This window comes from Triticum aestivum, chromosome 1D (genome assembly GCF_018294505.1).
Source record: "Triticum aestivum cultivar Chinese Spring chromosome 1D, IWGSC CS RefSeq v2.1, whole genome shotgun sequence".
NCBI classification, from domain to species: Eukaryota; Viridiplantae; Streptophyta; class Magnoliopsida; order Poales; family Poaceae; genus Triticum; species Triticum aestivum.
The window spans coordinates 463,685,146-463,712,508 of record NC_057796.1 but is presented as its reverse complement, the minus strand read 5'-3'; the positions used below and the strand labels follow the sequence as shown (position 1 = coordinate 463,712,508).

Here is a 27,363-nt window from a genome sequence, read left to right as displayed (position 1 = left end):
AACATTTTCGGAATTACAAATATTTGAAAAGGAACATCTTTTAAAATTGTGAACAAAATTTGAAACTATGAACATTTTATTAAATATGATTTTTTTAAACAAGAATATTTCTTGATATTCTGATTAATATTTGATTTTTTTAAAAATATGAAAATAAAATCACGCGTGAAAAACAAAAAAGGAAAAATAATAAATGAAAATGAAAAAGAACAGAAAAAGAAAAGAAAAGAAAAGAAAAAAAGGAAGAGAAAAAGACACAGAAAAAAATGAAAAGCCAGTAGAAGAAAATCTACACTATTATTAAAAGAGCAAACATTACTTATCCTAAACCCACGCGGATTAGTGTACACAGGACAATCAGTACCCTAGGATCTATTCCACTTAACGATATCTAAGGGTCAGTTTCGCCTCCATGGTCTGCCAACCAATTGGATGGCCCAGATTCGATGTTCTGCCACCGTACGTCCTGCCCCGCGCACGTCCGTCTTCAACCCAACCGCCCCTCGCATCCCTTCATTCTCGCAGGCGCACGCGGGAGTTGTTGCCGCCGCCGAGCACGTGGGCTCCGCCGCCCTACCGCCAGACGTGGACGCACGCGGCCGTCGCCGCCGCCGGGCACGTGGCCTCCGTCGCCCCGCCATCTGGCGTGGAAGCACGCAGCCGTGGTTGTCGCCGCCGCCGTCCGATGTGGACTCTGGCCGTCGCCGCCACCGGGCACGTGGCCTCCGCCGCCCAACCTGGACACACGTGGTCGTGGTCGTGGCCGTTGCCGCCGCGGCGGGCCTGGCCTCCGCCGGCCTGCTGCCCGGCGTGGACGCATGCGGCCGTGGCCTCCGTCGCCCAGCCGCCGGGGACGTGTACGCACGCGGGCGTGGCCGCTGTCAGGGACATTGGCGCACACGGTAGAGAAAAGCTCCACCGCAACCTCTGTCGTAAGAATAAGATTATTTCTCCTATCTCTAATCTACTTGCAATCTGACATCCATTGCCAATTTGGCTTTCTGGAAATTCGGTGGCACATGAATTCTAATTCTAATTTGAACATGGAGCACTATTTTTTTTCTTGTGATAACCACCAAGCACGAACATGCAGTGCATGTATAGCTCTTGCCGAGTGAAATTTTTATATCATATTCCGTTGTCAATTTACCCTTTGTTTGAGGACAATAGGCTGTTCTCACATTAGCATACATCTAAACTTCTAGATTCATTTTTAATACATGGTCGTTTGAAGCACCCATCTTTGTACTGTTTTGTGTGTGTATGTATGGTTTTTTTTCCTTCTTCTGAAAGAATCATATATGCTTCGAGTTAGACTGATGGGCAATGCTAGAAATCACTTGGAAGTTACAGGTGTGTTGGTGCAGATTGCTTAAAAAAATTTCATGTATCACTTTATTGTAACTCTGACGTTTAATTTGTGTTCAATTATCTGTAGTACAACCTAACTATTTGATCTTCGGGATGCTAATTTGTGCACACACAGAATAAAAACCGGTAGCGATGACAATGTTTCCTGTCAAGATCAATACCTGCTACATATGCATTGTTTCCTGTGATGATCAATTCCTGCTACACCTACACTAGATCCTGTGATGCATTGCGAGGCCTGGAACGACTTTAATTTTGAATATATTTTTAGTTTCGGAGCTGTTTAGTCCAGCAATGAAACACAGGTCATTATCCAGTCTGCTCGCACGATTGGCACACACAGCCACCGCCGACCATCGTTATCCGGCCATAATCCCGACGTCCTCCTCGCATCACCCTGCTGTGTGCCCCTGGCCGATTGCCTCGATACGCCATCCAAGCGCGCGTGGCCACAAAAGCTCTTCATCATGGTAAGGCGCAGGTACACGACGACAAGCTGCAGAACAACGAGCAGCTCGACAGTGGAGTACCGACGCGATACTTGTCATGGGGAATCGGGAAGGTACAGTGTTGGGTACATAATTTTGCTTGGTCGTCACTTTTCTTTCAAAGTATGTTCGCTGCAGAATGATTCTCGATAGCTCTTCCTCTCATGTATGTTTTCTTTTCAGCATAATCATAGCCCACTGTGTTGTATATTCTTTTCTCCAATGAGGGTCAGCTGCATGACCAATTGATTTCTCCCTTCTATCTGATTGCCAGTCTGGTGAAGACTTTCCGATAATTTGTATGTCTTTTTGGACTGGTCATTACTTTCTGAAATTAGGTACGATGATTTGGAGGAATTGATGTGTATGCACTGTTGTTACATTGCAGGATAGTGAATTGTGATAATTTTACTATTGTGTATACTCTGTTCTACATCAAATTTTCCTTTAGCATCTTAAAGATATTTCTCCACTTCATTCTTGTTACTCCCTCTGTAAACTAATATAAGAGTGTTTAGATCACTACTTTAGTATTCTAAACGCTTACATTAGTTTACAGAGGGAGTACTTTATTTGCAGCCTGGTTATATGTTGTTTGTGCTCTCTCATTACTATCTCAGGCCTATTAATCCATATATTAATTGTTCCTGAATTTCTACAGGCTCCCCTGATCACCATATTTATTTGGAAGCTACTAGAACAAGTCAATCTTAGTTTGGGCTATGTTGCAGCAATAGGCCTGTGCTTTTTAATCGTGTTTTAGCTGTTCATTTCAAGTGCACTAAAAATCGACATGTTTCATATTCCTCCAACGGTTTTGAGGTTCCGTACTTAACTCTTGCATTTTGGTTACTGTAGAGGAGTATGCTCATATGGTCAAGGCTGGTATCATCGACCCTGTAAAAGTGATCCAAAATGCACTTCAAGGTGCAGAATGGTACAACTTCAGTTCTCTAAGCATGTACTTTATGTATGGCCATGACAGAAGTAATCAGACTTGTTTGACAATTTGTGTTTCTGTACAATGTTTATCCATTGATCACAACCATAGAGGTTGCAGATGAACGACGGGTTTTGAGGACAGTGTGGCATGATGCTTGCGTGAATTGTATTAGGGTGCGCGCATTCTGTCCAACGGGATTTGACTGTAAATCTCTGTTCATTACTTCAGGTGTGCATTGAGCATACATGATTTGCCTGATGATAACAATTGATTGGCAGGTTTGGATTTTTTTTTCGTGGGTCAGGTTTGGATTATATCTAACTAGAAGGATATGGACACTGCTCCATTGGCAAGCTTTGATATTTTTATTTTCTAGCTAGAAAAAGATAACAACACGAGTGCTCAAGGTGATAAATATGTTCACCTACATTGCAACGGGCCATAAATATTTTGTGTACCCACTAATTTTTTGTTGTTGATTCTGTTTAAGTATATTCTTGCTAATTAGGATCAAAATGATGATGTTAATTTAGAGCAGTTGTTCCCCTACTCCATAGATCTACGGCATTCAACGGAGTTTGTTGAAACAATGGCGTCAAAACATAAAGAATGTTATGGGAAGTAGGACTTGTAAGAAAATAATCATATTACAAGAATGGATAAATAGTGTCAATGAGAAAATGTTAAGTCCCCTCTCTCCATGTCCTTACCATGAATCTAACGCTTTATTGATCTGTTTTTAGCTTCTAGATGTTCTGCAACTATATACACAATAGATACTATCTGTCTGAACTATAGCTCCACTCCATGAGAAGCTGAGATAAACTAAGAATGGGGCAATGAAATTCCGACCCTTCCTGCTCGCAGGCGGGCCTGCTATGACTCTCATGGGTGGCATTACCGCAACTATCGAGCCTTCAAATTTTGAAGATAACAAGTAGCCTGAATCCAAGAAGAAAACTAATTCAGTTCTGCCAAGACTACTATATTTTGGGTATCTTTGTTCCAACTTTGCATTGACACCACTTGGACAATGTTTATGTGTTCCTTTCATTTTCACCAAGAAAATAAAAATTCTGAAATCTTTATAGGATATTTGATGCCATTTTTACTATACAACAGACTAAATAGGCTACGCCCTTACATTCTCCGTGGAGAAGTTGTCCACCCAGTTGATTGCCATTTATTTGCGACATTTTTTATACAGTTATGATTTATGTGGTGTGTTTGGTATCGTAAAAGGATGATTGATGGATTTGTACTTCTCCTTTTGTTTATAGAGAATGGGCCATCCTAGCGTATGAATTCATAATTCTATACCCGCATGAATTTGACATGGTTTGATTGAGGCGTGCGTTGCACGTGCACGCTTACTAGTAAACAGAAAAACTCGTTTCTGGGAACCATGTACTCCCTCTGTTCCTAAATATAAGTCTTTTTAGATATTCCACTACGGACTACATATGGAGCAAAATAAGTGAATCTATACTCTAAAATATGTCTATATACATCCGTATGTAGTTTGTAGTAGAATCTCTAAAAAGACTTACATTTAGGAACGGAGGGAATAGAAGGTTCCCAAAACCGGTTGGTTCCTCACAGTCTAAGTGGACGGCCAGATCATCCGGTCTGTCGTCAGCCTGTGCGTTGCGTCGACATTTCGACGCGGCGAGCGGTGAATAAGAAATACCGATAACGATGCCTATGTTGCAATCAGCTCAACCCATTTTGCGCATGTTAGCTTATTAAAATAAATTGCAAAAAGTTTGTCAATTATAATCACTTCAATAAAAATAAATTTAAAATACTTGTGTGTTAAGTATAAATAAAATAACTTGTGTGTTAAGTATAAATTTAAAAAGTGGAGAATCATTGTAACAAGAAAATAAAGTTTTTCTACGATTTGATCGCGGAGACGAATATTTGAGTTACAAGTTTGGCCTTCAATTAAAACAATGTGAAATAGTTTCACAAACTCATGCCGCCTGGAACACCACAGCATAATGGCGTGTCCGAACACCACAGCATTGGATATAGTGCAATCTATGATGTCTCTTACCGATTTACCAATATCATTTTAGGGTTATGCATTAGAGACAACTGCATTCACGTTAAATAGGGCACCATCCAAATTCGTTGAGACGACACCATATGAACTGTGGTTTGGCAAGAAACCAAAGTTGTCGTTTCTTAAAGTTTGGGGTTGCGATGCTTATGTGAAAAAGTTTCATCCTGATAAGCTCAAACCCAAATCGGAGAAATGTTTCTTCATAGGATGCCCAAAGGAGACAGTTGGGTACACCTTCTATCACAGATCCGAAGGCAAGACATTCGTTGCTAAAAATGGATCCTTTCTAGAGAAGGAGTTTATCTCGAAAGAAGTGAGTGGGAGGAAAGTAGAACTTGATGAGGTAACTGTACCGGCTCCCTTATTGGAAAGTAGTTCATCACAGGAATCTGTTCCTGTGACTCCTACACCAATTAGTGAGGAAGCTAATGATGATGATCATGTAACTTCAGATCAAGTTACTACCGAACCTCGTAGGTCAACCAGAGTGAGATCTGCACCAGAGTGGTACGGTAATCCTGTTGTGGAGGTCATGTTACTTGACCATGACGAACCTACGAACTATGAGGAAGCGATGATGAGCCCAGATTCCGTGAAATGGCTTGAGGCCATGAAATCTGAGATGGGATCCATGTATGAGAACAAAGTGTGGACTTTGGTTGACTTGCCCGATGATCGGCAAGCCATAGAAAATAAATGGATCTTCAAGAGGAAGACGGACGCTGATAGTAGTGTTACTATCTACAAAGCTAGACTTGTCGAAAAAGGTTTTTGACAAAGTTCAAGGTGTTGACTACGATGAGATTTTCTCACTCGTAGCGATGCTTAAAGTCTGTCCGAATCATGCTAGCAATTGCCACATTTTATGAAATCTGGCAAATGGATGTCAAAACTACGTTCCTTAATTGATTTGTATATGATGCAACCAGAAGGTTTTGTCGATCTTAAAGGTGCTAACAAAAATGTGCAAGCTCCAGCGATCCATCTATGGACTGGTGCAAGCATCTCGGAGTTGGAATATACGCTTTGATGAGTTGATCAAAGCAGATAGTTTTATACAGACTTGCGGTGAAGCCTGTATTTAAAAGAAAGTGAGTGGGAGCACTACATCATTTCTGATAAGTATATATATATTATATATATATAATAAAAAATAACCCGCGTCATTGAGAATAGTCGCATGTTAAACACCAATCATATCTATTTTTTAACACATTACAATCAAAGTCGCTCACATACACGAGAATACACTCACCCTATGAACAGATGCAAGCACACCCTACCCCTATGAGCACCTCCAAGAGACTGAGTCGGCACATCACCTTGAGATTGATGAAGTCGCCTGATACGTCCATTTTGCATCATGCTTTTATATCGATATTTATTGCAAAAATTCTCTTATCTTACAAGGTTTACATGAAGAGGGAGAATGCCGGCAGCTGGAATTCTGGGATGGAAAAGGAGCAAATATTAGAGACCTATTCTGCACAACTCCAAAAGTCCTGAAACTCCACGGAAGTTATTTTTGGAATTAATAAAAAATACTGAGCGAAGAAAGTACCAGAGGGGGCCCACACCCTGGCAATGAGGGTGGGGGCGCGCCCTACCCCCCTGGGCGCGCCCCCTGCCTCGTGGGCCCCCTGACAGGCCTCCGGTGTCCATCTTCTGCTATATGAAGTCTTTTACCCTGGAAAAAAATCATAAGCAAGCTTTCGGGAAGAAACTCCGCCGCCACGAGGCGGAACCAATCTAGGGCTCCGGCAGAGCTGTTCTGGCGGGGAAACTTCCCTCCGGGAGGGGGAAATCATTGCCATCGTCATCACCAACGATCCTCTCATCAGGAGGGGGTCAATCTCCTCACCAGCACCATCTCCTCTAAAACCCTAGTTCATCTCTTGTATCCAATCTTTGTCCCAAAGCCTCAGATTGGTACCTGTGGGTTACTAGTAGTGTTGATTACTCCTTCTAGTTGATGCTAGTTGGTTTATTTGGTGGAAGATTATATGTTCATATCCTTTATGCATATTAATACCCCTCTGATTATGAACATGAATATGATTTGTGAGTAGTTACGTTTGTTCCTGAGGACATGGGAGAAGTCTTGCTATAAGTAGTCATGTGAATTTGGTATTCGTTCGATATTTTGATGAGATGTATGTTGTCTCTCCTCTAGTGGTGTCATGTGAACGTCAACTACATGACACTTCACCATTGTTTGGGCCTAGAGGAAGGCATTGGGAAGTAATAAGTAGATGATGGGTTGCTAGAGTGACAGAAGCTTAAACCCTAGTTTATGAGTTGCTTCGTAAGGGGCTGATTTGGATCCATATGTTTCATGCTATGGTTAGGTTTACCTTAATACTTCTTTTGTAGTTGCGGATGCTTGCAATAGGGTTAATCATAAGTGGGATGCTTGGCCAAGAAAGGGCAGCACCCAAGCACCGGTCCACCCACATACCAAATTATCAAAGTAACGAACGCGAATCATATGAGCGTGATGAAAACTAGCTTGACCATAATTCCCATGTGTCCTCGGGAGCGTTTTCCTTCATATAAGAGTTTGTCCAGGCTTGTCCTTTACTACAAAAAGGATTGGGCCATCTTGCTGCACCTTATTTAATTTCATTACTTGTTACCCGTTACAAATTACCTTATCACAAAACTATCTGTTACCGATAATTTCAGTGCTTGCAGAGAATACCTTACTGAAAACTGCTTGTCATTTCCTTCTGCTCCTCGTTGGGTTCGACACTCTTACTTATCGAAAGGACTACGATAGATCCCCTATACTTGTGGGTCATCAAGACTCTTTTCTGGCGCCGTTGCCGGGGAGTGAAGCCCCTTTGGTAGGTGGAATTTGGTAAGGAAAAATTTATATAGTGTGCTGAAATTTACTGTCACTTGTTACTATGGAAAGTAATCCTCTGAGGGGCTTTTTTGGGGTATCTTCACCCTGACCAGTAGAGCAAAGATTTGCTCCTCAACCTACTGAACCTACTGAAAATGTTTACTTTGAAATTCCTTCGGTTATGATAGAGAAACTGCTAGCTAATCCTTTTACAGGAGATGGAACATTACATCCCGATTTGCACCTAATCTATGTGGATGAAGTTTGTGGATTATTTAAGCTTGCAGGTGAAGGAAATATGCCCTAGAGGCAATAATAAAGTTGTTATTTATATTTCCTTATATCATGATAAATGTTTATTATTCATGCTAGAATTGTATTAACCGGAAACATAATACTTGTGTGAATACATAGACAAACAGAGTGTCACTAGTATGCCTCTACTTGACTAGCTCGTTAATCAAAGAGGGTTATGTTTCCTAGCCATGGACATGAGTTGTCATTTGATTAACGGGATCACATCATTAGGAGAATGATGTGATTGACTTGACCCATTCTGTTAGCTTAGCACTTGATCGTTTAGTATTCTGCTATTGTTTTCTTCATGACTTATACATGTTCCTATGACTATGAGATTATGCAACTCCCGTTTACCGGAGGAACACTTTGTGTGCTACGAAATGTCACAACATAACTGGGTGATTATAAAGGTGCTCTACAGGTGTTTCCGATGGTACTTGTTGAGTTGGCATAGATCAAGATTGGGATTTGTCACTCCGATTGTCGGAGAGGTATCTCTGGGCCCTCTCGGTAATGCACATCACTATAAGCCTTGTAAGCAATGCAACTAATGAGTTAGTTGCGGGATGATGTATTACGGAACGAGTAAAGAGACTTGCCGGTAACGAGATTGAACTAGGTATTGAGATACCAACGATCGAATCTCGGACAAGTAACATACCGATGACAAAGGGAACAACGTATGTTGTTATGCGGTTTGACCGATAAAGATCTTCGTAGAATATGTGGGAGCCCATATGAGCATCCAGGTTCCGCTATTGGTTATTGACCGGAGACGTGTATCGGTCATGTCTACATAGTTCTCGAACCCGTAGGGTCCGCACGCTTAACGTTCGGTGACGATCGGTAATATGAGTTTATGTGTTTTGATGTACCGAAGGTAGTTCGGAGTCCCGGATGAGATCGGGGACATGACGAGGAGTCTCGAAATGGTCGAGACATAAAGATCGATATATTGGACGACTATATTCGGACATTGGAAAGGTTCTGAGTGGTTCGGGTATTTATCGGAGTACCGGAGAGTTACGGGAATTCGCCGGGGGAGTGTAATGGGCCTCATGGGCCTCGGTGGAGAGAGGAAGGGGCGGCCAGGGCAGGCCGCGCGCCCCCCTTTTTTTCCTTCCCCCTCTCTCCTCCTTCCTTCCCTCCTACTCCTACTCTTGGAAGGGGTGGAATCCTACTCCCGGTGGGAGTAGGACTCCCCTTGGGGCGTGCCTAGGAGGCCGGCCTCCTCCCCCCCTCCACTCCTTTATATACGGGGGAGGGGGCACCCCGTAGACACACAAGTTGATCATTGATCTTATAGCCGTGTGCGGTGCCCCCCTCCATCATAATCCACCTCGGTCATATCGTAGCGGTTCTTAGGCGAAGCCCTGCGTCGGTAGCATCATCATCACCGTCATCACGCCGTCGTGCTGACGGAACTCTCCCTCGAAGCTCTACTGGATCGTGAGTTCGTGGGACGTCACCGAGCTTAACGTGTGCTGAACTCGGAGGTGCCGTGCGTTCGGTACTTGGATCGGTCGAATCGTGAAGACGTACGACTACATCAACCGCGTTGTCATAACACTTCCGCTTACGGTCTACGAGGGTACATGGACAACACTCTCCCCTCTCGTTGCTATGCATCACCATGATCTTGCGTATGCATAGGATTTTTTTGAAATTACTACGTTCCCCAACAGCAGGTATGCCCGAGGATGTTATCAAGTAGAAGGTCTTCCCTTTATCTTTGAAGGGAGAGGCATTTACATGGTTTAGGCTAGGTGATGATATGGGATCATGGAACTACAACCGATTGAAATTGAAATTTCATCAGAAGTTTTATCCTATGCATCTTGTTCATCGTGATTGTAATTATATATATAATTTTTGGCCTCGCGAAGGAGAAAGCATCGCTCAAGCTTGGGGGAGGCTTAAGTCAATGTTATATTCATGCCCCAATCATGAGCTCTCAAGAGAAATGATTATTCAAAACTTTTATGCTCGGCTTTCTCTCAATAATCACTCCATGCTCGATACTTCTTGTACTGGCTCTTTTATGATGAAGACTATTAAATTCAAATGGGATTTATTGGAGAGAATTAAACGCAACTCTGAAGATTGGGATCTCGACGAAGGTAAGGAGTCAGGTATAACACCTAAGTTTGATTGTGTTAAAACTTTTATGGATACCGATGTTTTCCGTGAATTTAGCACTAAATATGGACTTGACTCTGAGATAGTAGCTTCTTTCTGTGAATCCTTTGCTACTTATGTTGATCCCTAAGGAGAAGTGGTTTAAATATAATCCTCCCATTGAACTAAAAGTAGTTGCACCTATTAATGTTGAAGAAAAGACTATCACTTATAATGATCCTGTGGTTCCTACTGCTTATATTGAGAAACCACCTTTCCCTGTTAGAATAAAGGATCATGCTAAAGCTTCAACTGTGGTCAACAAAAGTAATATTAAGACACCCAAACCCCCTGAGCAAATTAAAATTGAACCTAGTATTGCTATGGTTAAAGATCTCTTGGCTGATAATATTGATGGGCATGTTATTTACTTCTGCAATGAAGCTGCTAGAATTGCTAGACCTGATACTAAAAATAAACATAAACTTGTGGTAGGCATGCCTGTTATTTCTGTTAAAATAGGAGATCATTGTTATCATGGCTTGTGTGATATGGGTGCTAGTGCAAGTGCAATACCTCATTCCTTATACAAAGAAATTATGCATGATATTGCACCTGCTGAGATAGAAGAGATTGATGTTACAATTAAGCTTGCCAATAGAGATACTATTTCACCAGTTGGGATTGTTAGAGATGTTGAAGTCTTGTGTGTGAAAGTTAAATATCCTGCTGATTTTCTTGTTCTTGGTTCCCCACAAGATAACTTTTGTCCCATTATATTTGGTAGACCCTTCTTGAATACTGTTAATGCTAGGATAGACTGCGAAAAGGATGTTGTTACTATTGGTTTAGGGGATATGTCTCATGAGTTTAACTTTGCTAAATTTCGTAGACAACCCCGTGACGAGGAATTGCCTAATAAAGGTGAAATTATTGGTCTTGCTTCTATTGCCGTGCCTCCTAGTGATCCTTTAGAACAATATTTGCTAGACCATGAAAATGATATGTTTATGAATGAAAGAAGGGAAATAGATGAAGTATTCTTTAAACAGGGACCTATTTTGAAACACAACTTGCCTGTTGAAATCCTAGGGGATCCTCCTCCACCCAAGGGTGATCCCTTGTTTGAGCTTAAACCTTTACCTAATACTCTTAAATATGCTTATCTTGATGAAAAGAAGATATATCCTATTATTATTAGTGCTAACCTTTCAGAGTATGAAGAAAAACAATTATTGAAAACTCTGAAGAAGCACCGTGCTGCTATTGGATATACTCTTGATGATCTTAAGGGCATTAGTCCCACTCTATGCCAGCACAAAATAAAATTGGAGAAAGACGCTAAACCAGTTGTTGATCATCAACGACGGTTAAATCCTAAGATGAAAGAATTGGTAAGAAAAGAAATACTAAAGCTTCTGGAGGCAGGTATAATTTTGCTGATAGTTAGTGGGTAAGTCTTGTCCATTGTGTCCCTAAGAAGGGAGGTATTACTGTTGTTCCTAATGATAAAGATGAATTGATCCCACAAAGAATTATTACAGGTTATAGAATGGTAATTGATTTCCGCAAATTAAATAAAGCTACTAAAAAGGATCATTACCCTTTACCTTTTATTGATCAAATGCTAGAAAGATTTTCCAAACATACACTTTTTTGCTTTCTAGATGGTTATTTCGGTTTCTCTCAAATACCTGTGTCAAAAGAGGATCAAGAAAAGACCACTTTTACTTGCCCTTTCGGTACCTTTGCTTATAGACGTATGACTTTTGGTTTATGTAATGCACCTACTACCTTTCAAAGATGCATGATGGCTATATTCTCTGATTTTTGTGAAAAGATTGTTGAGGTTTTCATGGATGATTTCTCTGTTTATGGAACTTCTTTTGATGATTGCTTGAGCAACCTTGATCGAGTTTTGCAGAGATGTGAAGAAACTAATCTTGTCTTGAATTGGGAGAAGTGTCACTTTATGGTTAATGAAGGCATTGTCTTGGGGCATAAAATTTCTGAAAGAGGTATTGAAGTTGATAAAGCTAAAGTTGATGCTATTGAAAAGATGCCGTGTCCTAAGGACATCAAAGGTATAAGAAGTTTCCTTGGTCATGCCGGTTTTTATAGGAGGTTCATTAAGAATTTCTCTAAAATCTCCAGGCCTCTGACTAATCTCTTACAAAAAGATATTCCTTTCGTCTTTGATGATGATTGTGTGGAAGCATTTGAAATACTTAAGAAAGCTTTGATTTCTGCACCTATTGTTCAGCCACCCGATTGGAATTTACCTTTTGAAATTATGTGTGATGCTAGTGATTATGTTGTAGGTGTTTTTCTAGGACAAAGAGTTGATAAGAAATTAAATGTTATCCAATATGCTAGTAAAACTTTAGACAATGCCCAGAGAAATTATGCTACTACTGAAAAAGAATTTTTAGCAGTTGTATTTGCTTGCGATAAGTTCAGACCTTATATTGTTGATTCCAAAGTAACTGTTCACACTGATCATGCTGCTATTAAATATCTTATGGAAAAGAAAGATGCTAAACCTAGACTTATTAGATGGGTTCTCTTGCTACAAGAATTTGATTTGCACATTATTGATAGAAAGGGAGCTGAGAACCCCGTTGCAGACAACTTGTCTAGGTTAGAGAATGTTCTTGATGACCCACTACCTATTGATGATAGCTTTCCTGATGAACAATTAGCTGTCATAAATGCTTCTCACGCTGCTCCATGGTATGCTGATTATGCTAATTACATTGTTGCTAAATTTATACCACCTAGTTTCACATACCAGCAAAAGAAAAAGGTTTTCTATGATTTGACATTACTTCTGGGATGACCCACACCTTTATAAAGAAGGAGTAGATGGTGTTATTAGACGTTGTATACCTGAGCATGAACAGGAACAGATCCTACGCAAGTGTCACTCCGAAGCTTATGGAGGACACCACGCTGGAGATAGAACTGCACATAAGGTATTGCAATCCGGTTTTTATTGGCCTACTCTCTTCAAAGATGCCCGTAAGTTTGTCTTGTCTTGTGATGAATGTCAAAGAATTGGTAATATTAGTAGACGTCAAGAAATGCCTATGAACTACTCACTTGTTATTGAACCATTTGATGTTTGGGGCTTTGATTATATGGGACCGTTTCCTTCCTCTAATGGGTATACACATATTTTAGTTGCTGTTGATTACGTTACTAAGTGGGTAGAAGCTATTCCAACTAGTAGTGCTGATCATAACACCTCTATTAAGATGCTTAAAGAAGTTATTTTTCCGAGGTTTGGAGTCCCTAGATACTTAATGACTGATGGTGGTTCACATTTTATTCATGGTGCTTTTCGTAAAATGCTTGCTAAGTATGATGTTAATCATAGAATTGCATCTCTGTATCACCCGCAGTCTAGTGGTCAAGCAGAATTGAGTAATAGAGAGCTTAAATTAATTTTGCAAAAGACTATTAATAGATCTAGGAAGAATTGGTCTAAGAAACTTGATGATGCATTATGGGCCTATAGAACTGTATATAAAAATCCTATGGGTATGTCTCCGTATAAAATGGTTTATGGAAAAGCATGTCACTTACCTCTCGAACTAGAACATAAGGCATATTGGGCCATTAAAGAGCTCAATTATGATTTCAAAGTTGCCGGTGAGAAGAGGCTATTTGACATTAGCTCACTTGATGAATGGAGAACCCATGCCTATGAGAATGCCAAACTATCTAAAGAAAAGGTTAAAAGATGGCATGACAAAAGGATACAAAAGCGTGAGTTTACCGTAGGTGACTATGTGTTGCTATTCAACTCTCGTTTAAGATTTTTTGCAGGAAAACTTCTCTCTAAATGGGAAGGTCCTTACTTTATCGAGGAGGTCTATCGTTCCGGTGCCATAAAAATCAACAACTTCGAAGGCACAAATCCAAAGGTGGTGAACGGTCAAAGAATCAAACATTATATCTCAGGTAATCCTATAAATGCTGAAACTAATGTTATTGAAACCGTAACCCCGGAGGAATACATAAGGGACACTTTCCAGAACGTTTCAAACTCCGAAAAGGAATAGGTACGTGGTACGGTAAGTAAACCGACTCCAAAACAGTTCTAATGGTAATTTTTCTCCGTTTTGGAATATTTAAGAAAATAGGAAAATAAGAAGTAGTCCGGGAAGGACACGAGGCTTCCACGAGGGTGGAGGGCGCGCCCCCTGCCTCGTGGGCACCTCGTGTGCTCTCCGGACTCCGTTTTCTTGCACGATACTTCTTTTGGTCGGTAAAAATTCATTATATAATCTCCCGAAGGTTTTGATCACCGTACCACGCAAATATCATCTGTTTTTCTTTCGAGTTGTTTCTGTAGCAGATTTGGAGATGTCATCACAGGATTCCGACGGAGAGAGCTATGTCGCACACCTCATTGCTGACCCAAAGACCTATGGGGATCTATCTCCTTGTGGTCGAACTACGGATGAGGAGGAGGATGCTCATTTGATAAGGATCAATGATTCAAGTTCGGAGGAGGAGGATGTCCCTCTACCTCAACCTGGGGATATGCACGTGAAGTTCAAGAAGTCTAGTCTCCCTAAGAGGGCTAAACTGTCTAACAACCGATCTATTCCTTCTCGTTTTCGGTAGAAAAGCAAAGGAGATTTATGTGACAAGATCTTGAAGCTAGAATCGGAGGTCGATGATTTAAAGGAGGAAATTGCTCTTCTCAATTACAATATGAAGAAGCTGAAAGCACAATTTACATCATCAACAACTCCATCATCACCACCTCCGAGGAAGGATACATAATCACATGGGTATGGGCACTCCCCTTGGCAACTGCCAAGCTTGGGGGAGGTGCCCCGGTATCGTATCACCATCACACTCCTATCTTTACTGTTTTTCTTAGTTCGATCCTTTTGGTAATATCTTGATCTAGTAGAATAAAGTTCTAGTATGATTTAGTTTTGAGTTTTTCCTTATGATCCTTCTATGTAATCGAGTCCGTGAGCTATATATAATAAAGATTAGTGTTGAGTCAAGGGCTTGATTATTTTGCTATGGTCTTGAGGTAATAAAAATAAAAGAAAGAGAAAGAATAAAAAGAAATAAAGAGATCATATTGATCTTATGGAGAGTAATGACTTCACATATAAAGAGTATGATGAATAAAAGTTGTTGAAGTTGACAAACTCAGTTTTGGTCATCGTTGCAATTAATAGGAAGTAATAAAGAAAGAGAGGTTCTCACATAAATATACTATCTTGGACATCTTTTGTGATTGTGAGCACTCATTAAAATATGACATGTTAAAGAGTTGATGTTGGACAAGGAAGACAACATAATGGGTTATGTTTTCTTATATTCGAAATAAAGTATATTGTCATGGATCATCCAGCATGTTGAGCTTGCCTTTCCCCCTCATGCTAGCCAATTCTTTGCACCAAGTAGAGATACTACTTGTGCTTCCAAATACCCTTAAACCCAGGTTTGCCATGAGTGTCCACCATATCTACCTATGGATTGAGTAAGATCCTTCAAGTAAGTTGTCATGTTGCATGCAATAAAAATTGCTCTGTAAATATGTATGATCTATTAGTGTGGAGAAAATAAACTTTATACGATCTTGTGATATGGAAGCAATAAAAGCGACGGACTACATAATAAAGGTCCATATCACAAGTGGCAATATAAAGTGACGTTCTTTTGCATTAAGATTTCATGCATCCAACCATAAAAGCACGTGACAACCTCTGCTTCCCTCTGCGAAGGGCCTATCTTTTATTCTTGTCTTATACCTTATGCGAGAGTCAAGGTGATCTTCACCTTTCCTTTTGACATTTTATCCTTTGGCAAGCACATTGTGTTGGAAAGATCCTGATATATATATATATATATATATATATATATGTATATATATATATATATATATATATATATATATATATATATCCAATTGGATGTAAGTTAGCATGTATTATTATTGGTGACATTACCCTTGAGGTAAAAGGTTGGGAGGCAACACTATAAGCCCCTATCTTTCTCTGTGTCCGATTAAAACTCCATAACCACAAGTATTGCGTGAGTGTTAGCAATTGTGAAAGACTAAATGATAGTTGAGTATGTGGACTTGCTGAAAAGCTCTTATATTGACTCTCTCCGATGTTATGATAAATTGCAATTGCTTCAATGACCGAGATCATAGTTTGTTAGTTCTCAATGAAGTTTCTGATTCATACTTGACATTGTGAATAGATTATTACTTGAGCATAAGAAATCATATGAAAATATCCATATATGTTGCTGTTATAAGAATGATCATGATGCCCTCATGTCCGTATTTTATTTTATCGACACCTCTATCTCTAAACATGTGGACATATTTATCGTTATCGGCTTCCACTTGAGGACAAGTGAGGTCTAAGCTTGGGGGAGTTGATACGTCCATTTTGCATCATGCTTTTATATCGATATTTATTGCATTATGGGATGTTATTACAAGTTATGTCACAATACTTATGCCTATTCTCTCTTATTTTACAAGGTTTACATGAAGAGGGAGAATGCCAGCAGCTGGAATTCTGGGCTGGAAAAGGAGCAAATATTAGAGACCTATTCTGCACAACTCCAAAAGTCCTGAAACTCCATGGAAGTTATTTTTGGAATTAATAAAAAATACTGAGCGAAGAAAGTACCAGCGGGGGCCCACACCCTGGCCACGAGGGTGGGGGCGCGCCCTACCCCCTGGGCGCGCCTCCCTGCCTCGTGGGCCCCCTGGCAGGCCTCCGGTGCCCATCTTCTGCTATATGAAGTCTTTTACCATAGAAAAAATCATAAGAAAGCTTTCAGAAAGAAACTCCGCCGCCACGAGGCGGAACCTTGGAGGAACCAATCTAGGGCTCCGGCAGAGCTGTTCTGCCCGGGAAACTTCCCTCCGGGAGGGGGAAATCATCGCCATCGTCATCACCAACGATCCTCTCATCGGGAGGGGGTCAATCTCCATCAACATCTTCACCAGCACCATCTCCTCTAAAACCCTAGTTCATCTCTTGTATCCAATCTTTGTCCCAAAGCCTCAGATTGGTACCTGTGGGTTACAAGTAGTGTTGATTACTCCTTCTAGTTGATGCTAGTTGGTTTATTTGGTGGAAGATTATATGTCCAGATCCTTTATGCATATTAATACCCCTCTGATTATGAACATGAATATGATTTGTGAGTAGTTACGTTTGTTCCTGAGGACATGGGAGAAGTCTTGCTATAAGTAGTCATGTGAATTTGGTATTCATTCGATATTTTGATGAGATGTATGTTGTCTCTCCTCTAGTGGTGTCATGTGAACGTCGACTAGATGACACTTCACCATTGTTTGGGCCTAGAGGAAGGCATTGGGAAGTAATAAGTAGATGATGGGTTGCTAGAGTGACAGAATCTTAAACCCTAGTTTATGAGTTGCTTCGTAAGGGGCTGATTTGGATCCATATGTTTCATGCTATGGTTAGGTTTACCTTAATACTTCTTTTGTAGTTGCGGATGCTTGCAATAGGGGTTAATCATAAGTGGGATGCTTGGCCAAGAAAGGGCAGCACCCAAGCACCGGTCCACCCACATACCAAATTATCAAAGTAACGAACGCGAATCATATGAGCGTGATGAAAACTAGCTTGACCATAATTCCCATGTGTCCTCGGGAACGTTTTCCTTCATATAAGAGTTTTTCCAGGCTTGTCCTTTGCTACAAAAAGGATTGGGCCATCTTGCTGCACCTTATTTACTTTCATTACTTACAAATTACCTTATCACAAAACTATCTGTTACCGATAATTTCAGTGCTTGCAGAGAATACCTTACTGAAAACCGCTTGTCATTTCCTTCTGCTCCTCGTTGGGTTCGACACTCTTACTTATCGAAAGGACTATGATAGATCCCCTATACTTGTGGGTCATCATCGCCACAGACGCCTTCTTAGTCGACGGGAACGTCTCCTCCCACTGAACACACTTCGCCGGGAAGTCTGGAATAAATTCAAGAAAATGCGAGCAACAATGTCTCTAGGACTTGAACTCTAGTGGGCTCGGGATACCACTCTCCTCCTAACCATCCAACCACATGTTGGTTCGCCCAATTATATCTATTTAATTTGATTTGGTTATGAGCAGGGGAAGGCAAGGAAAGTTCTGATTTAGTTGAGATTTTGAAAACAATGACTTAATTTGATTGAGTTATTGTAGGACATGATTTTGAAAAAAAATACCAATTTTGTTTAGATTATTCCAAGTTGATCTATCTACGTTGGTTTTTATTTTGTGTGGCATCGGTTGAGATTACCAAAAAATCAAAAAAAAACTAAAGGAGGTGTGGAAAGGAGAAAACTGGGGAGGAGGTGAGGCGAAGTTACCGACCCTCTTTAATAGTAGAGATGCCCGTGCGTTGCAACGAAGGCATATATATTCTAGTGGTTCAACACCAATCAAGTCGATTTGATTTGATTTTGGTAATGATTAAGGGAAGTCAAGGAAAGTTGAGATTTTGGAAAGATTTGTTTTTGTGACTTAAGGCAAGACGAGATTTTGGGAAGTGTTGATTTATTTTAGATTATTCCAAGTTACTGTACTTACATTGGTTTTATTTTGTGCGGCATCGGTTGAGATTGTAAAAAAGTCAATAGAAATTTCGGTGGGGAGGGGGGAGGAGGTGAGGCGGACCTACTAGGCAAGCTCATTGCCCGTGTGTTGCAATGAGGCATACATATTCTAGTGGTTCAACACCAATCATATCCAACATATACGTCACACCTAGTATATTCTAGATCTTGGTAAGAATTGATTTGATCTGAGTTTGGATAGGAGAAGACTAGTAAATTTTTGATTTAGTTGAGGTTTTGGTAAGATTTGATCTGATATGGGTATGGGTAGAGGAAGGGAAGGAAAGTTTTGTTTTGGTTGAGATTTTGGAAATATTTTATTTGATTTAATTGAGTTAATGCAATATGTGAATTAGAGAAAAATACTGATATGGGTTAGATTATTCAAAGTTACTCTATTTACATTGGTTTTTAATTTTGTGCGGCATCGGTTAAGATTACCAAAAAAATCAAAGAAAACCAAGGAGAGCAGGAGCGTGGGGAGGAAAAAACCAGGAAGGACGTGAAGAGAATCTACCAACTCCTCTTTAATAATACAGATAATAGTAGAGATGAAAGTGTGGACACTAATTTTGACTGGCTTGTTAATATTTGGATACTGACCGTATTCCCTATCTAGTTTAAAAGATATCTATGAATTAATAGGTCGTCACTAGTTGCATGTCAAATATATCACATTATGGATCCTTTTGGATCGCATAATTATCTTCTACTCCATACCAGACTTCTAAATTTAGATTTTGGTATCTATCTATTAAATGATTTGATCACCAAACGGGTATATCAATAGATAAGTTGGTGAACAATAATGTCAAAATTTGGAAGATTTTAATTTTAATTGCCAGTTAAAACTAAAATCTAGAATGCTTCTAAATATATCATAATTGAATATTATATATACCAAGGTCAGCAACATGTTTCCCCAAGATCAGATCCTCATTCCATACCTGTGCAACTAAGAAGCATGGCTATTGTCGCACGCACTCTTTCCATTCCTTTCTTGCTTGCATTATTCTTCGTGGTACCTCTCTCTCCCTCTCTCTCTCTCTCTCGCAATATATCAAATGTTGATGAAAACATATGTTTAACCATGAGTTGCGATCATTTTTTAGGCTGAGGTATCCGGGAGCATGAACGTAGAATCATACAAACCGGTATGTTTAATGTACTATTTCCATGGTGCTGGTGAAACGGAAAATAAGTCGCAAGCATTATGTCGTACTTGTATCAAAACACTGATTTTGGTATTTGAATTTCTGATCTAGGCTGGTGCAGAAGGATCTGTTCCTTTAAAAGGTAACAAATCTAAGTCTACATTTGTCAAATCATTATACAACAAAATTCTAAGTCCATGCATGTCAATAATTATAAAGTCATTGTAAAATTAAGAAAACATTCTTCAAATATTCCACATAACATGAGCATTCTAGGAGGAAAGACATGGAACTTTTTTTTGTTGAAGCATAAAAAGTAATATGCATGATGGTGTCAGAATAATGTCAAATATAACTGCCATTCTTTAGTTTTTAATATGTTGCGCACGATGAACAGAATGCCCAGTGAAATGCAAGATCCGTTGCTCAGCTACGTCACACAAGAAACCATGCAATTTCTATTGTAACTACTGTTGCAAGAGGTGCCTGTGTGTTCCGTCCGGCACGGTGGGCAACAAGGAAGAATGCCCGTGCTACAACAACTTGAAGACCCAAGATGGCAAGCCTAAGTGCCCGTGATATGCTTGCAAGTCGTGTGTGGCCTCCAAGTTTTACAGTCTTGTTGTATTCAACAAAGTATTGATAATAAAGTTGACTTGTTTAATACAAGATCTGTGTTATTATTGGAGACAAAATAGGAGATAGGCCAAAATGTCTTCATGAATTTATCATTCTATGTGTACCAATCTATGGGTCGTTTGCTTGTCAACCATACTTTGTCACACATCTTATAGACAAGTTTGACAAGCGGTATGGATACTATTTTTTTCAGATTTTACTATTAATGCTGGGATCATAAGAGTCAAACTCAGATGGGAACTTTCCAACACTTTTTTCATGAATGAAAACCACATGCACATATAGGTGATGTTTTTCTGAACATTTTGATTTTTTTTGCATATTTCCGAGTTTGTATGAATTTTTTATGAGGTTTTCAAAGTGACGGTCAAAAGGCAAAATCATAAGAGTGAAGTGGCTTGGGTAGAACAAGTGCTTTCTGAAAATTAAGGGTAAAACAACCGAGTGAGATACAACTAGGGGCATAAAATTAATTATGCCTATAAAAAATTGCAAACATTTTATGGAATTCATGAATATATTTTTAATTTAAAAAATATTTAGTAGAAACAGGCCAAAATATATATAACTGATTGAAAATCTGTTTTGCAAAAGAAAAAAATCATCAAAAAACCGATAAAACAAACACCAGAGAACCAGGGTGTGTGTTTGGTCGGTCCCCACCGCGTTACTCTCTCTCTCTCTCTGTAGCATCCGTTTGCCCATTTGGTCTTTTGGACTCAAAAAAGAAAAAGTTTTCCCTTTTGGTCACCCCTTTTGACTTCTTCCTATTTTCTAAAACTCCGCTGGCTTATTAATTTCAATGGTCCTCCGCAAGAAGTCAAAGTTTGCAACCTACTCTTGGACGGAGGGAGTAGCTTTTAAATTCCAGTTATTAACCAAACATCATAAAAATATTATTAACCAAACATATTCTCCTGCAATTTTCGTTACTTAAATATACTCTCCAGCAATTTTCATTATTGGCACAAGTTATTTTGGAACGATTTGAGCACGCCTGCGTCCTGCCACACAACTTAGTAGAAGAGGTGTGACGAAGTCCAGCCATTATATTTTTTACAGGATAAAAATATAATACAATTCCCCGCAAAAAAAATATACTACAATTTTTGTGACAAAGTCCAGCTATTAACCAAACATATTCTCCTATATTTTTCATTATTTAATAAGTATGCTTGGGACTTCCTTTTTTCTTAACTCCTTAAGGACACTTTTCTTCTTGTTGTCCAGAATGGTTTAGTTAGGATCAGAAACTTGGACCAAAAAATAATATAAACTCTTTTTTTTGCGGGGAACAAGCCCCAGACTTGTATATTTTTTGTACACAAAGATCGCCCAAGCATTTTGGGACAGACAACAATCAATGTAGCAATCTCGATTTATTAGCTCGTTACATCATGGCCTGATGCATTATTTCTGATTGATCTATAATTGTCAATCTTATGAAGCTGGCAACAATGGGCTACTGTGACAGACCAGGTTCGTGTCACTGTCAGGAGCCACATGGAATTGGCTCCCGTGAGGTTTTCAAGTTACATCATATATGTACAGCCTACGTATAAAAGAAAGTAACTTCGAAGTGATTCCAGTAGAAATCATTCTTCACACCGAACTATCAAAGATTCTTTCTCCGGAATTTCTGGTAGTTCCTCCACGACCAGGCGAGCAAGAAGATCACGAATGCTATCCCCGCCGACCTCCAAAAGATGATCAGCCAGGTAGGCATCGGATCATGAAAAAGACCTGGCCAGATTAATTCCAGTTTCCGTATGTTAGACACTTAATGCCGATTTTGCAGCGCATGAAGCAACAGGGTATATGTGACGAGGAGAAAAAAGGTGAGCTCACCATGCCTAAACTTCATGCAGATAAGCAGCTCCACTATGCATATGGCTACAGAGAGCCAACAGAAGGCCCCGACCTTCTTCACCGGTTTGCTGAGGTGATCAAAACAGTTCATGGCCAAATGTTGTAATTCCATCAATAAATGCATGCTTAATTTGTTGGCAGGTTTGTGCAGAGGAACTGAGAAGCACCTGTCCTGCAGGTATGAGTTGTACTCGCGGATGGTCGGGATCGCGATCAGCCACCAGAGGATCAATCTGTACACAACCAAGGGATTCCTCGGAGGGATCCAGAGGCAGAATTTAAGGAAAAATGTGTTGAGCTCCACCATCATGAAAACGACACAGAGGAACAACACTTGGATGAACTGCAATGGCCCCATGAACAGCTGCCATTGATCCTTTCCTATCAATGATATGTAAATCAAATTCTTGTAACAAGAGAACCCATCGAATAAGTCTAGGTTTAGCATCTTTCTTTTCCATAAGATATTTAATAGCAGGATGGTCTGTGTGAATAGTTACTTTGGAATCAACAATATAAGGTCTAAATTTATCACAAGCAAACACAACTGCCAAAAATTCTTTTTCAGTAGTAGCATAATTTCTTTAAGCACTGTCTAGAGTTTTACTAGCATAATGAATAACATTCAGTTTCTTATCAACTCTTTATCCTAGAACAACACCAACATCATAATCACTATCATCACACATAATTTTAAAAGGCAAGTTCCAATTAGGTGGTTGAACAATAGGTGCAGAAATTAAGGCTTTCTTGAGTGTTTCAAAGGCTTCTAAACAATCATCATCAAAAACAAAGGGAATATCCTTTTGCAAGAGACTAGTGAGAGGCCTAGAAATTTTAGAAAAGTCTTTGATAAATCTCCTATAGAAACCATCATGACCTAGGAAACTATGAATACCTTTTATATCTTTAGGACATGTCATTTTCTCAATTGCATCAACCTTAGCTTGGTCCACTTCAATACCTCTTTCATAAATTTTATGACCCAAGACAATGCCTTCGTTAACCATAAAGTGACACTTCTCCCAATTCAAGACAAGATTTGTTTGTTCACATCTCTGCAAAACTCGCTCAAGATTGCTTAAATAATCATCAAAAGACTTCCCATAAACAGAAAAGTCATCCATGAAAACCTCAACAATCTTTTCACAAAAATCAGAGAATATAGCAGTCATACATCTTTGAAAGGTAGCAGGTGCATTACATAAACCAAAAGGCATACGTCTATAAGCATAGGTTCCAAAAGGACAAGTAAAAGTGGTCTTTTCTTGATCAGGTTGAGAAACAGGTATTTGTGAAAAGCCAGAATATCCATCAAGGAAGCAAAAGCGTGTGTGCTTAGATATTCTTTCAAGCATTTGATCAATAAAAGGCAAAGGGTAATGATCTTTTCTAGTTGCTTTGTTTAATTTTCTAAAATCAATTACCATTCTATAGCATGTAACAATTCTTTGTGGAATAAGTTCATTCTTATCATTTGGAACAACAGTTATACCTCCTTTCTTAGGAACACAATGAACAGGACTTACCCATCTACTATCAGCTATGGGATAGATTATACCTGAAGGAAATATGCCCTAGAGGCAATAATAGAGTTGTTATTTATATTTCCTTATATCATGATAAATGTTTATTATTCATGCAAGAATTGTATTAACCGGAAACTTAGTACATGTGTGAATACATAGACAAACAGAGTGTCCCAAGTATGCCTCTACTTGACTAGCTCGTTAATCAAAGATGGTTAAGTTTCCTAACCATAGACATGTGTTGTCATTTGATGAACAGGATCTCATCATTAGAGAATGATATGATGGACAAGACCCATCTGTTAGCTTAGCATAATGATCATTTAGTTTTATTCCTATTTCTTTCTTCATGACTTATACATGTTCCTCTGACTATGAGATTATGCAACTCCCGAATACCGGAGGAACACCTTGTGTGCTATCAAACGTCACAATGTAACTGGGTGATTATAAAGATGCTCTATAGATGTCTCCGAAGGTGTTTGTTGGGTTGGTGCTACCTCTTGAGCACTGCGTTGGTTTTCCCTTGAAGAGGAAAGGGTGATGCAGCAAAGTAGCGTAAGTATTTCCCTCAGTTTTTGAGAACTAAGGTATCAATCCAGTAGGAGGCTACACACGAGTCCCTCGCACCTACACAAACAAATAAATCCTCGCAACCAACGCGATAAGGGGTTGTCAATCCCTACACGGCCACTTACGAGAGTGAGATCTGATAGATATGATAAGATAATATTTTTGGTATTTTTGTGATAAAGATGCAAAGTAAAATAAAAGCAACGGAAATAACTAAATGTTGGAAGATTAATATGATGGAAAATAGACCCGGGGGGCATATGTTTCACTAGTGGCTTCTCTCGAGAGCATAAGTATTTTACGGTGGGTGAACAAATTACTGTTGAGCAACTGACAGAATTGAGCATAGTTATGAGAATATCGAGGCATGATCATGTATATAGGCATCACGTCCGAAACAAGTAGACCGACTCCTGCCTGCATCTACTACTATTACTCCACACATCGACCGCTATCCAGCATGCATCTAGAGTATTAAGTTCATAAGAACAGAGTAACGCTTTAAGCAAGATGACATGATGTAGAGGGATAAACTCATGCAATATGATATAAACCCCATCTTGTTATCCTCGATGGCAACAATACAATACGTGCCTTGCTGCCCCTACTGTCACTGGGAAAGGACACCGCAAGATTGAACCCAAAGCTAAGCACTTCTCCCATTGCAAGAAAGATCAATCTAGTAGGCCAAACCAAACGGATAATTCAAAGAGACTTGCAAAGATAACCAATCATACATAAAAGAATTCAGAAGATTCAAATATTGTTCATAGATAAACTTGATCATAAACCCACAATTAATCGGTCTCAACAAACACACCGCAAAATAAGATTACATCGAATAGATCTCCACAAGAGAGGAGGAGAACATTGTATTGAGATCCAAAAAGAGAGAGGAAGCCATCTAGCTAATAACTATGGACCCGAAGGTCTGAGGTAAACTACTCACACTTCATCGGAGAGGCTATGGTGTTGATGTAGAAGCCCTCCTTGATCGATGCCCCCTCCGGCGGAGCTGCGGAACAAGATGGGATCTCACGGGTACAGAAGGTTGCGGCGGTGGAATTAGGTTTTTGGCTCCGTATCTGATCGTTTGGGGGTACGTAGGTATATATAGGAGGAAGGAGTACGTCGGTGGAGCAACGTGGGGCCCACGAGGGTGGAGGGCGCGCCTGGGGGTGGGGGGGTAGGCGCGCCCCCTACCTCGTGGCTTCCTGGTAGCTTTCTTGACGTAGGGTCCAAGTCCTCTGGATCATGTTCGTTCCGAAAATCACGTTCCCGAAGGTTTCATTCCGTTTGGACTCCGTTTGATATTCTTTTTCTGCGAAACTCTGAAATAGGCAAAAAAACAATTCTGGGCTAGGCCTCCGGTTAATAGGTTAGTCCCAAAAATAATATAAAAGTGAATAATAAAGCCCAATAATGTCCAAAACAGAATATAATATAGCATGGAGCAATCAAAAATTATAGATACGTTGGAGACGTATCAAGCATCCCCAAGCTTAATTCCTGCTCGTCCTCGAGTAGGTAAATGATAAAAACAGAATTTTTGATGTGGAATGCTGCTTGGCACAATTTCAATGTAATTCTTCTTAATTGTGGTATGAATATTCAGATCCGAAAGATTCAAGATAAAAGTTCAATATTGACATAAAAATAATAATACTTCAAGCATACTAACTGAGCAATTATGTCCTCTCAAAATAACATGGCCAAAGAAAGTTCATCCCTACAAAATCATATAGTTTAGTCATGCTCCATTTTCGTCACACAAGAATGCTCTCATCATGCACAACCCCGATGACAAGCCAAGCAATTGTTTCATACTTTAGTAATCTCAAACTTTTTCAACCTTCACGCAATACATGAGCGTGAGCCATGGATATAGCACTATGGGTGGAATAGAATATGATGATGGGGTTATGTGGAGAAGACAAAAAGGAGAAAGTCTCACATCAACGAGGCTAATCAATGATCTATGGAGATGCCCATCGATTGATGTTAATGCAAGGAGTAGGGATTGCCATGCAACGGATGCACTAGAGCTATAAATATATGAAAGCTCAACAAAAGAAACTAAGTGGGTGTGCATCCAACTTGCTTGCTCACGAAGACCTAGGGCACTTGAGGAGGCCCATTGTTGGAATATACAAGCCAAGTTCTATAATGAAAATTCCCACTAGTATATGAAAGTGACAAAACAAGAGACTCTCTATCATGAAGATTATGGTGCTACTTTGAAGCACAAGTGTGGTAAAAGGATAGTAACATTGTCCCTTCTCTCTTTTTCACTCATTTTTTGTGGGCCTTCTCTTTTTTTTATGGCCTTTCTATCTTTTCCTTTTTTTATTCCTCACTTGGGACAATGCTCTAGAAAATGATGATCATCACACTTCTATTTATTTACAACTCAATGATTACAACTCGATACTAGAACAAAGTATGACTCTATATGAATGCTTCCGGCGGTGTACCAGGATAGGCAATGAACCAAGAGTGACATGTATGAAAGAATTATGAACGGTGGCTTTGCCACAAATACTATGTCAACTACATGATCATGCAAAGCAATATGACAATGATGAACGTGTCATGATAAACGGAACGGTGGAAAGTTGCATGGCAATATATCTCGGAATGGCTATGGAAATGCCATAATAGGTAGGTATGGTGGCTGTTTTGAGGAAGATATAAGGAGGTTTATGTGTGAAAGAGCGTATCATATCACGGGGTTTGGATGCACCGGCGAAGTTTGCACCAACTCTCAATGTGAGAAAGGGCAATGCACGGTACCGAAGAGGCTAGCAATGATGGAAAGGTGAGAGTGCGTA

General features: G+C 39.8%; 2 protein-coding genes across 2 annotated transcripts in view; one reads left to right on the top strand and one right to left on the bottom strand.

Moving 5' to 3' along the window:
- Positions 1 to 19,898: 19,898 nt before the first annotated feature.
- Positions 19,899 to 20,501, top strand: LOC123160688 (gibberellin-regulated protein 12-like). The gene is made up of 3 exons (XM_044578538.1): positions 19,899 to 19,922; positions 20,034 to 20,064; positions 20,320 to 20,501. Exons 1-3 carry the CDS (start codon positions 19,899 to 19,901, stop codon positions 20,499 to 20,501), a joined length of 237 nt encoding a protein of 78 aa, XP_044434473.1.
- Positions 20,502 to 22,176: 1,675 nt separating this feature from the next.
- LOC123160678 (CDP-diacylglycerol--serine O-phosphatidyltransferase 2-like) overlaps positions 22,177 to 27,363 on the bottom strand; it is a 30,412-nt gene continuing 25,225 nt past the window's right edge. The window contains exons 2-4 of the mRNA XM_044578528.1: positions 22,598 to 22,811; positions 22,410 to 22,498; positions 22,177 to 22,304 (exon numbers count right to left, since the gene is read on the bottom strand). Of these exons, the coding sequence (XP_044434463.1) occupies positions 22,177 to 22,304; positions 22,410 to 22,498; positions 22,598 to 22,811 (431 nt within the window). The remainder of the gene's footprint in view (positions 22,305 to 22,409; positions 22,499 to 22,597; positions 22,812 to 27,363) is intronic.

Bases quoted from the DNA above. Each gene is read 5' to 3' on its own strand.
- LOC123160688 (XM_044578538.1), top strand. From the start codon at position 19,899: ATGAACGTAGAATCATACAAACCG. The intron at 19,923-20,033 runs GTATGTTTAATG...TTTCTGATCTAG, and splicing joins ACGTAGAATCATACAAACCG to GCTGGTGCAGAAGGATCTGT. The intron at 20,065-20,319 runs GTAACAAATCTA...CACGATGAACAG, and splicing joins AGGATCTGTTCCTTTAAAAG to AATGCCCAGTGAAATGCAAG.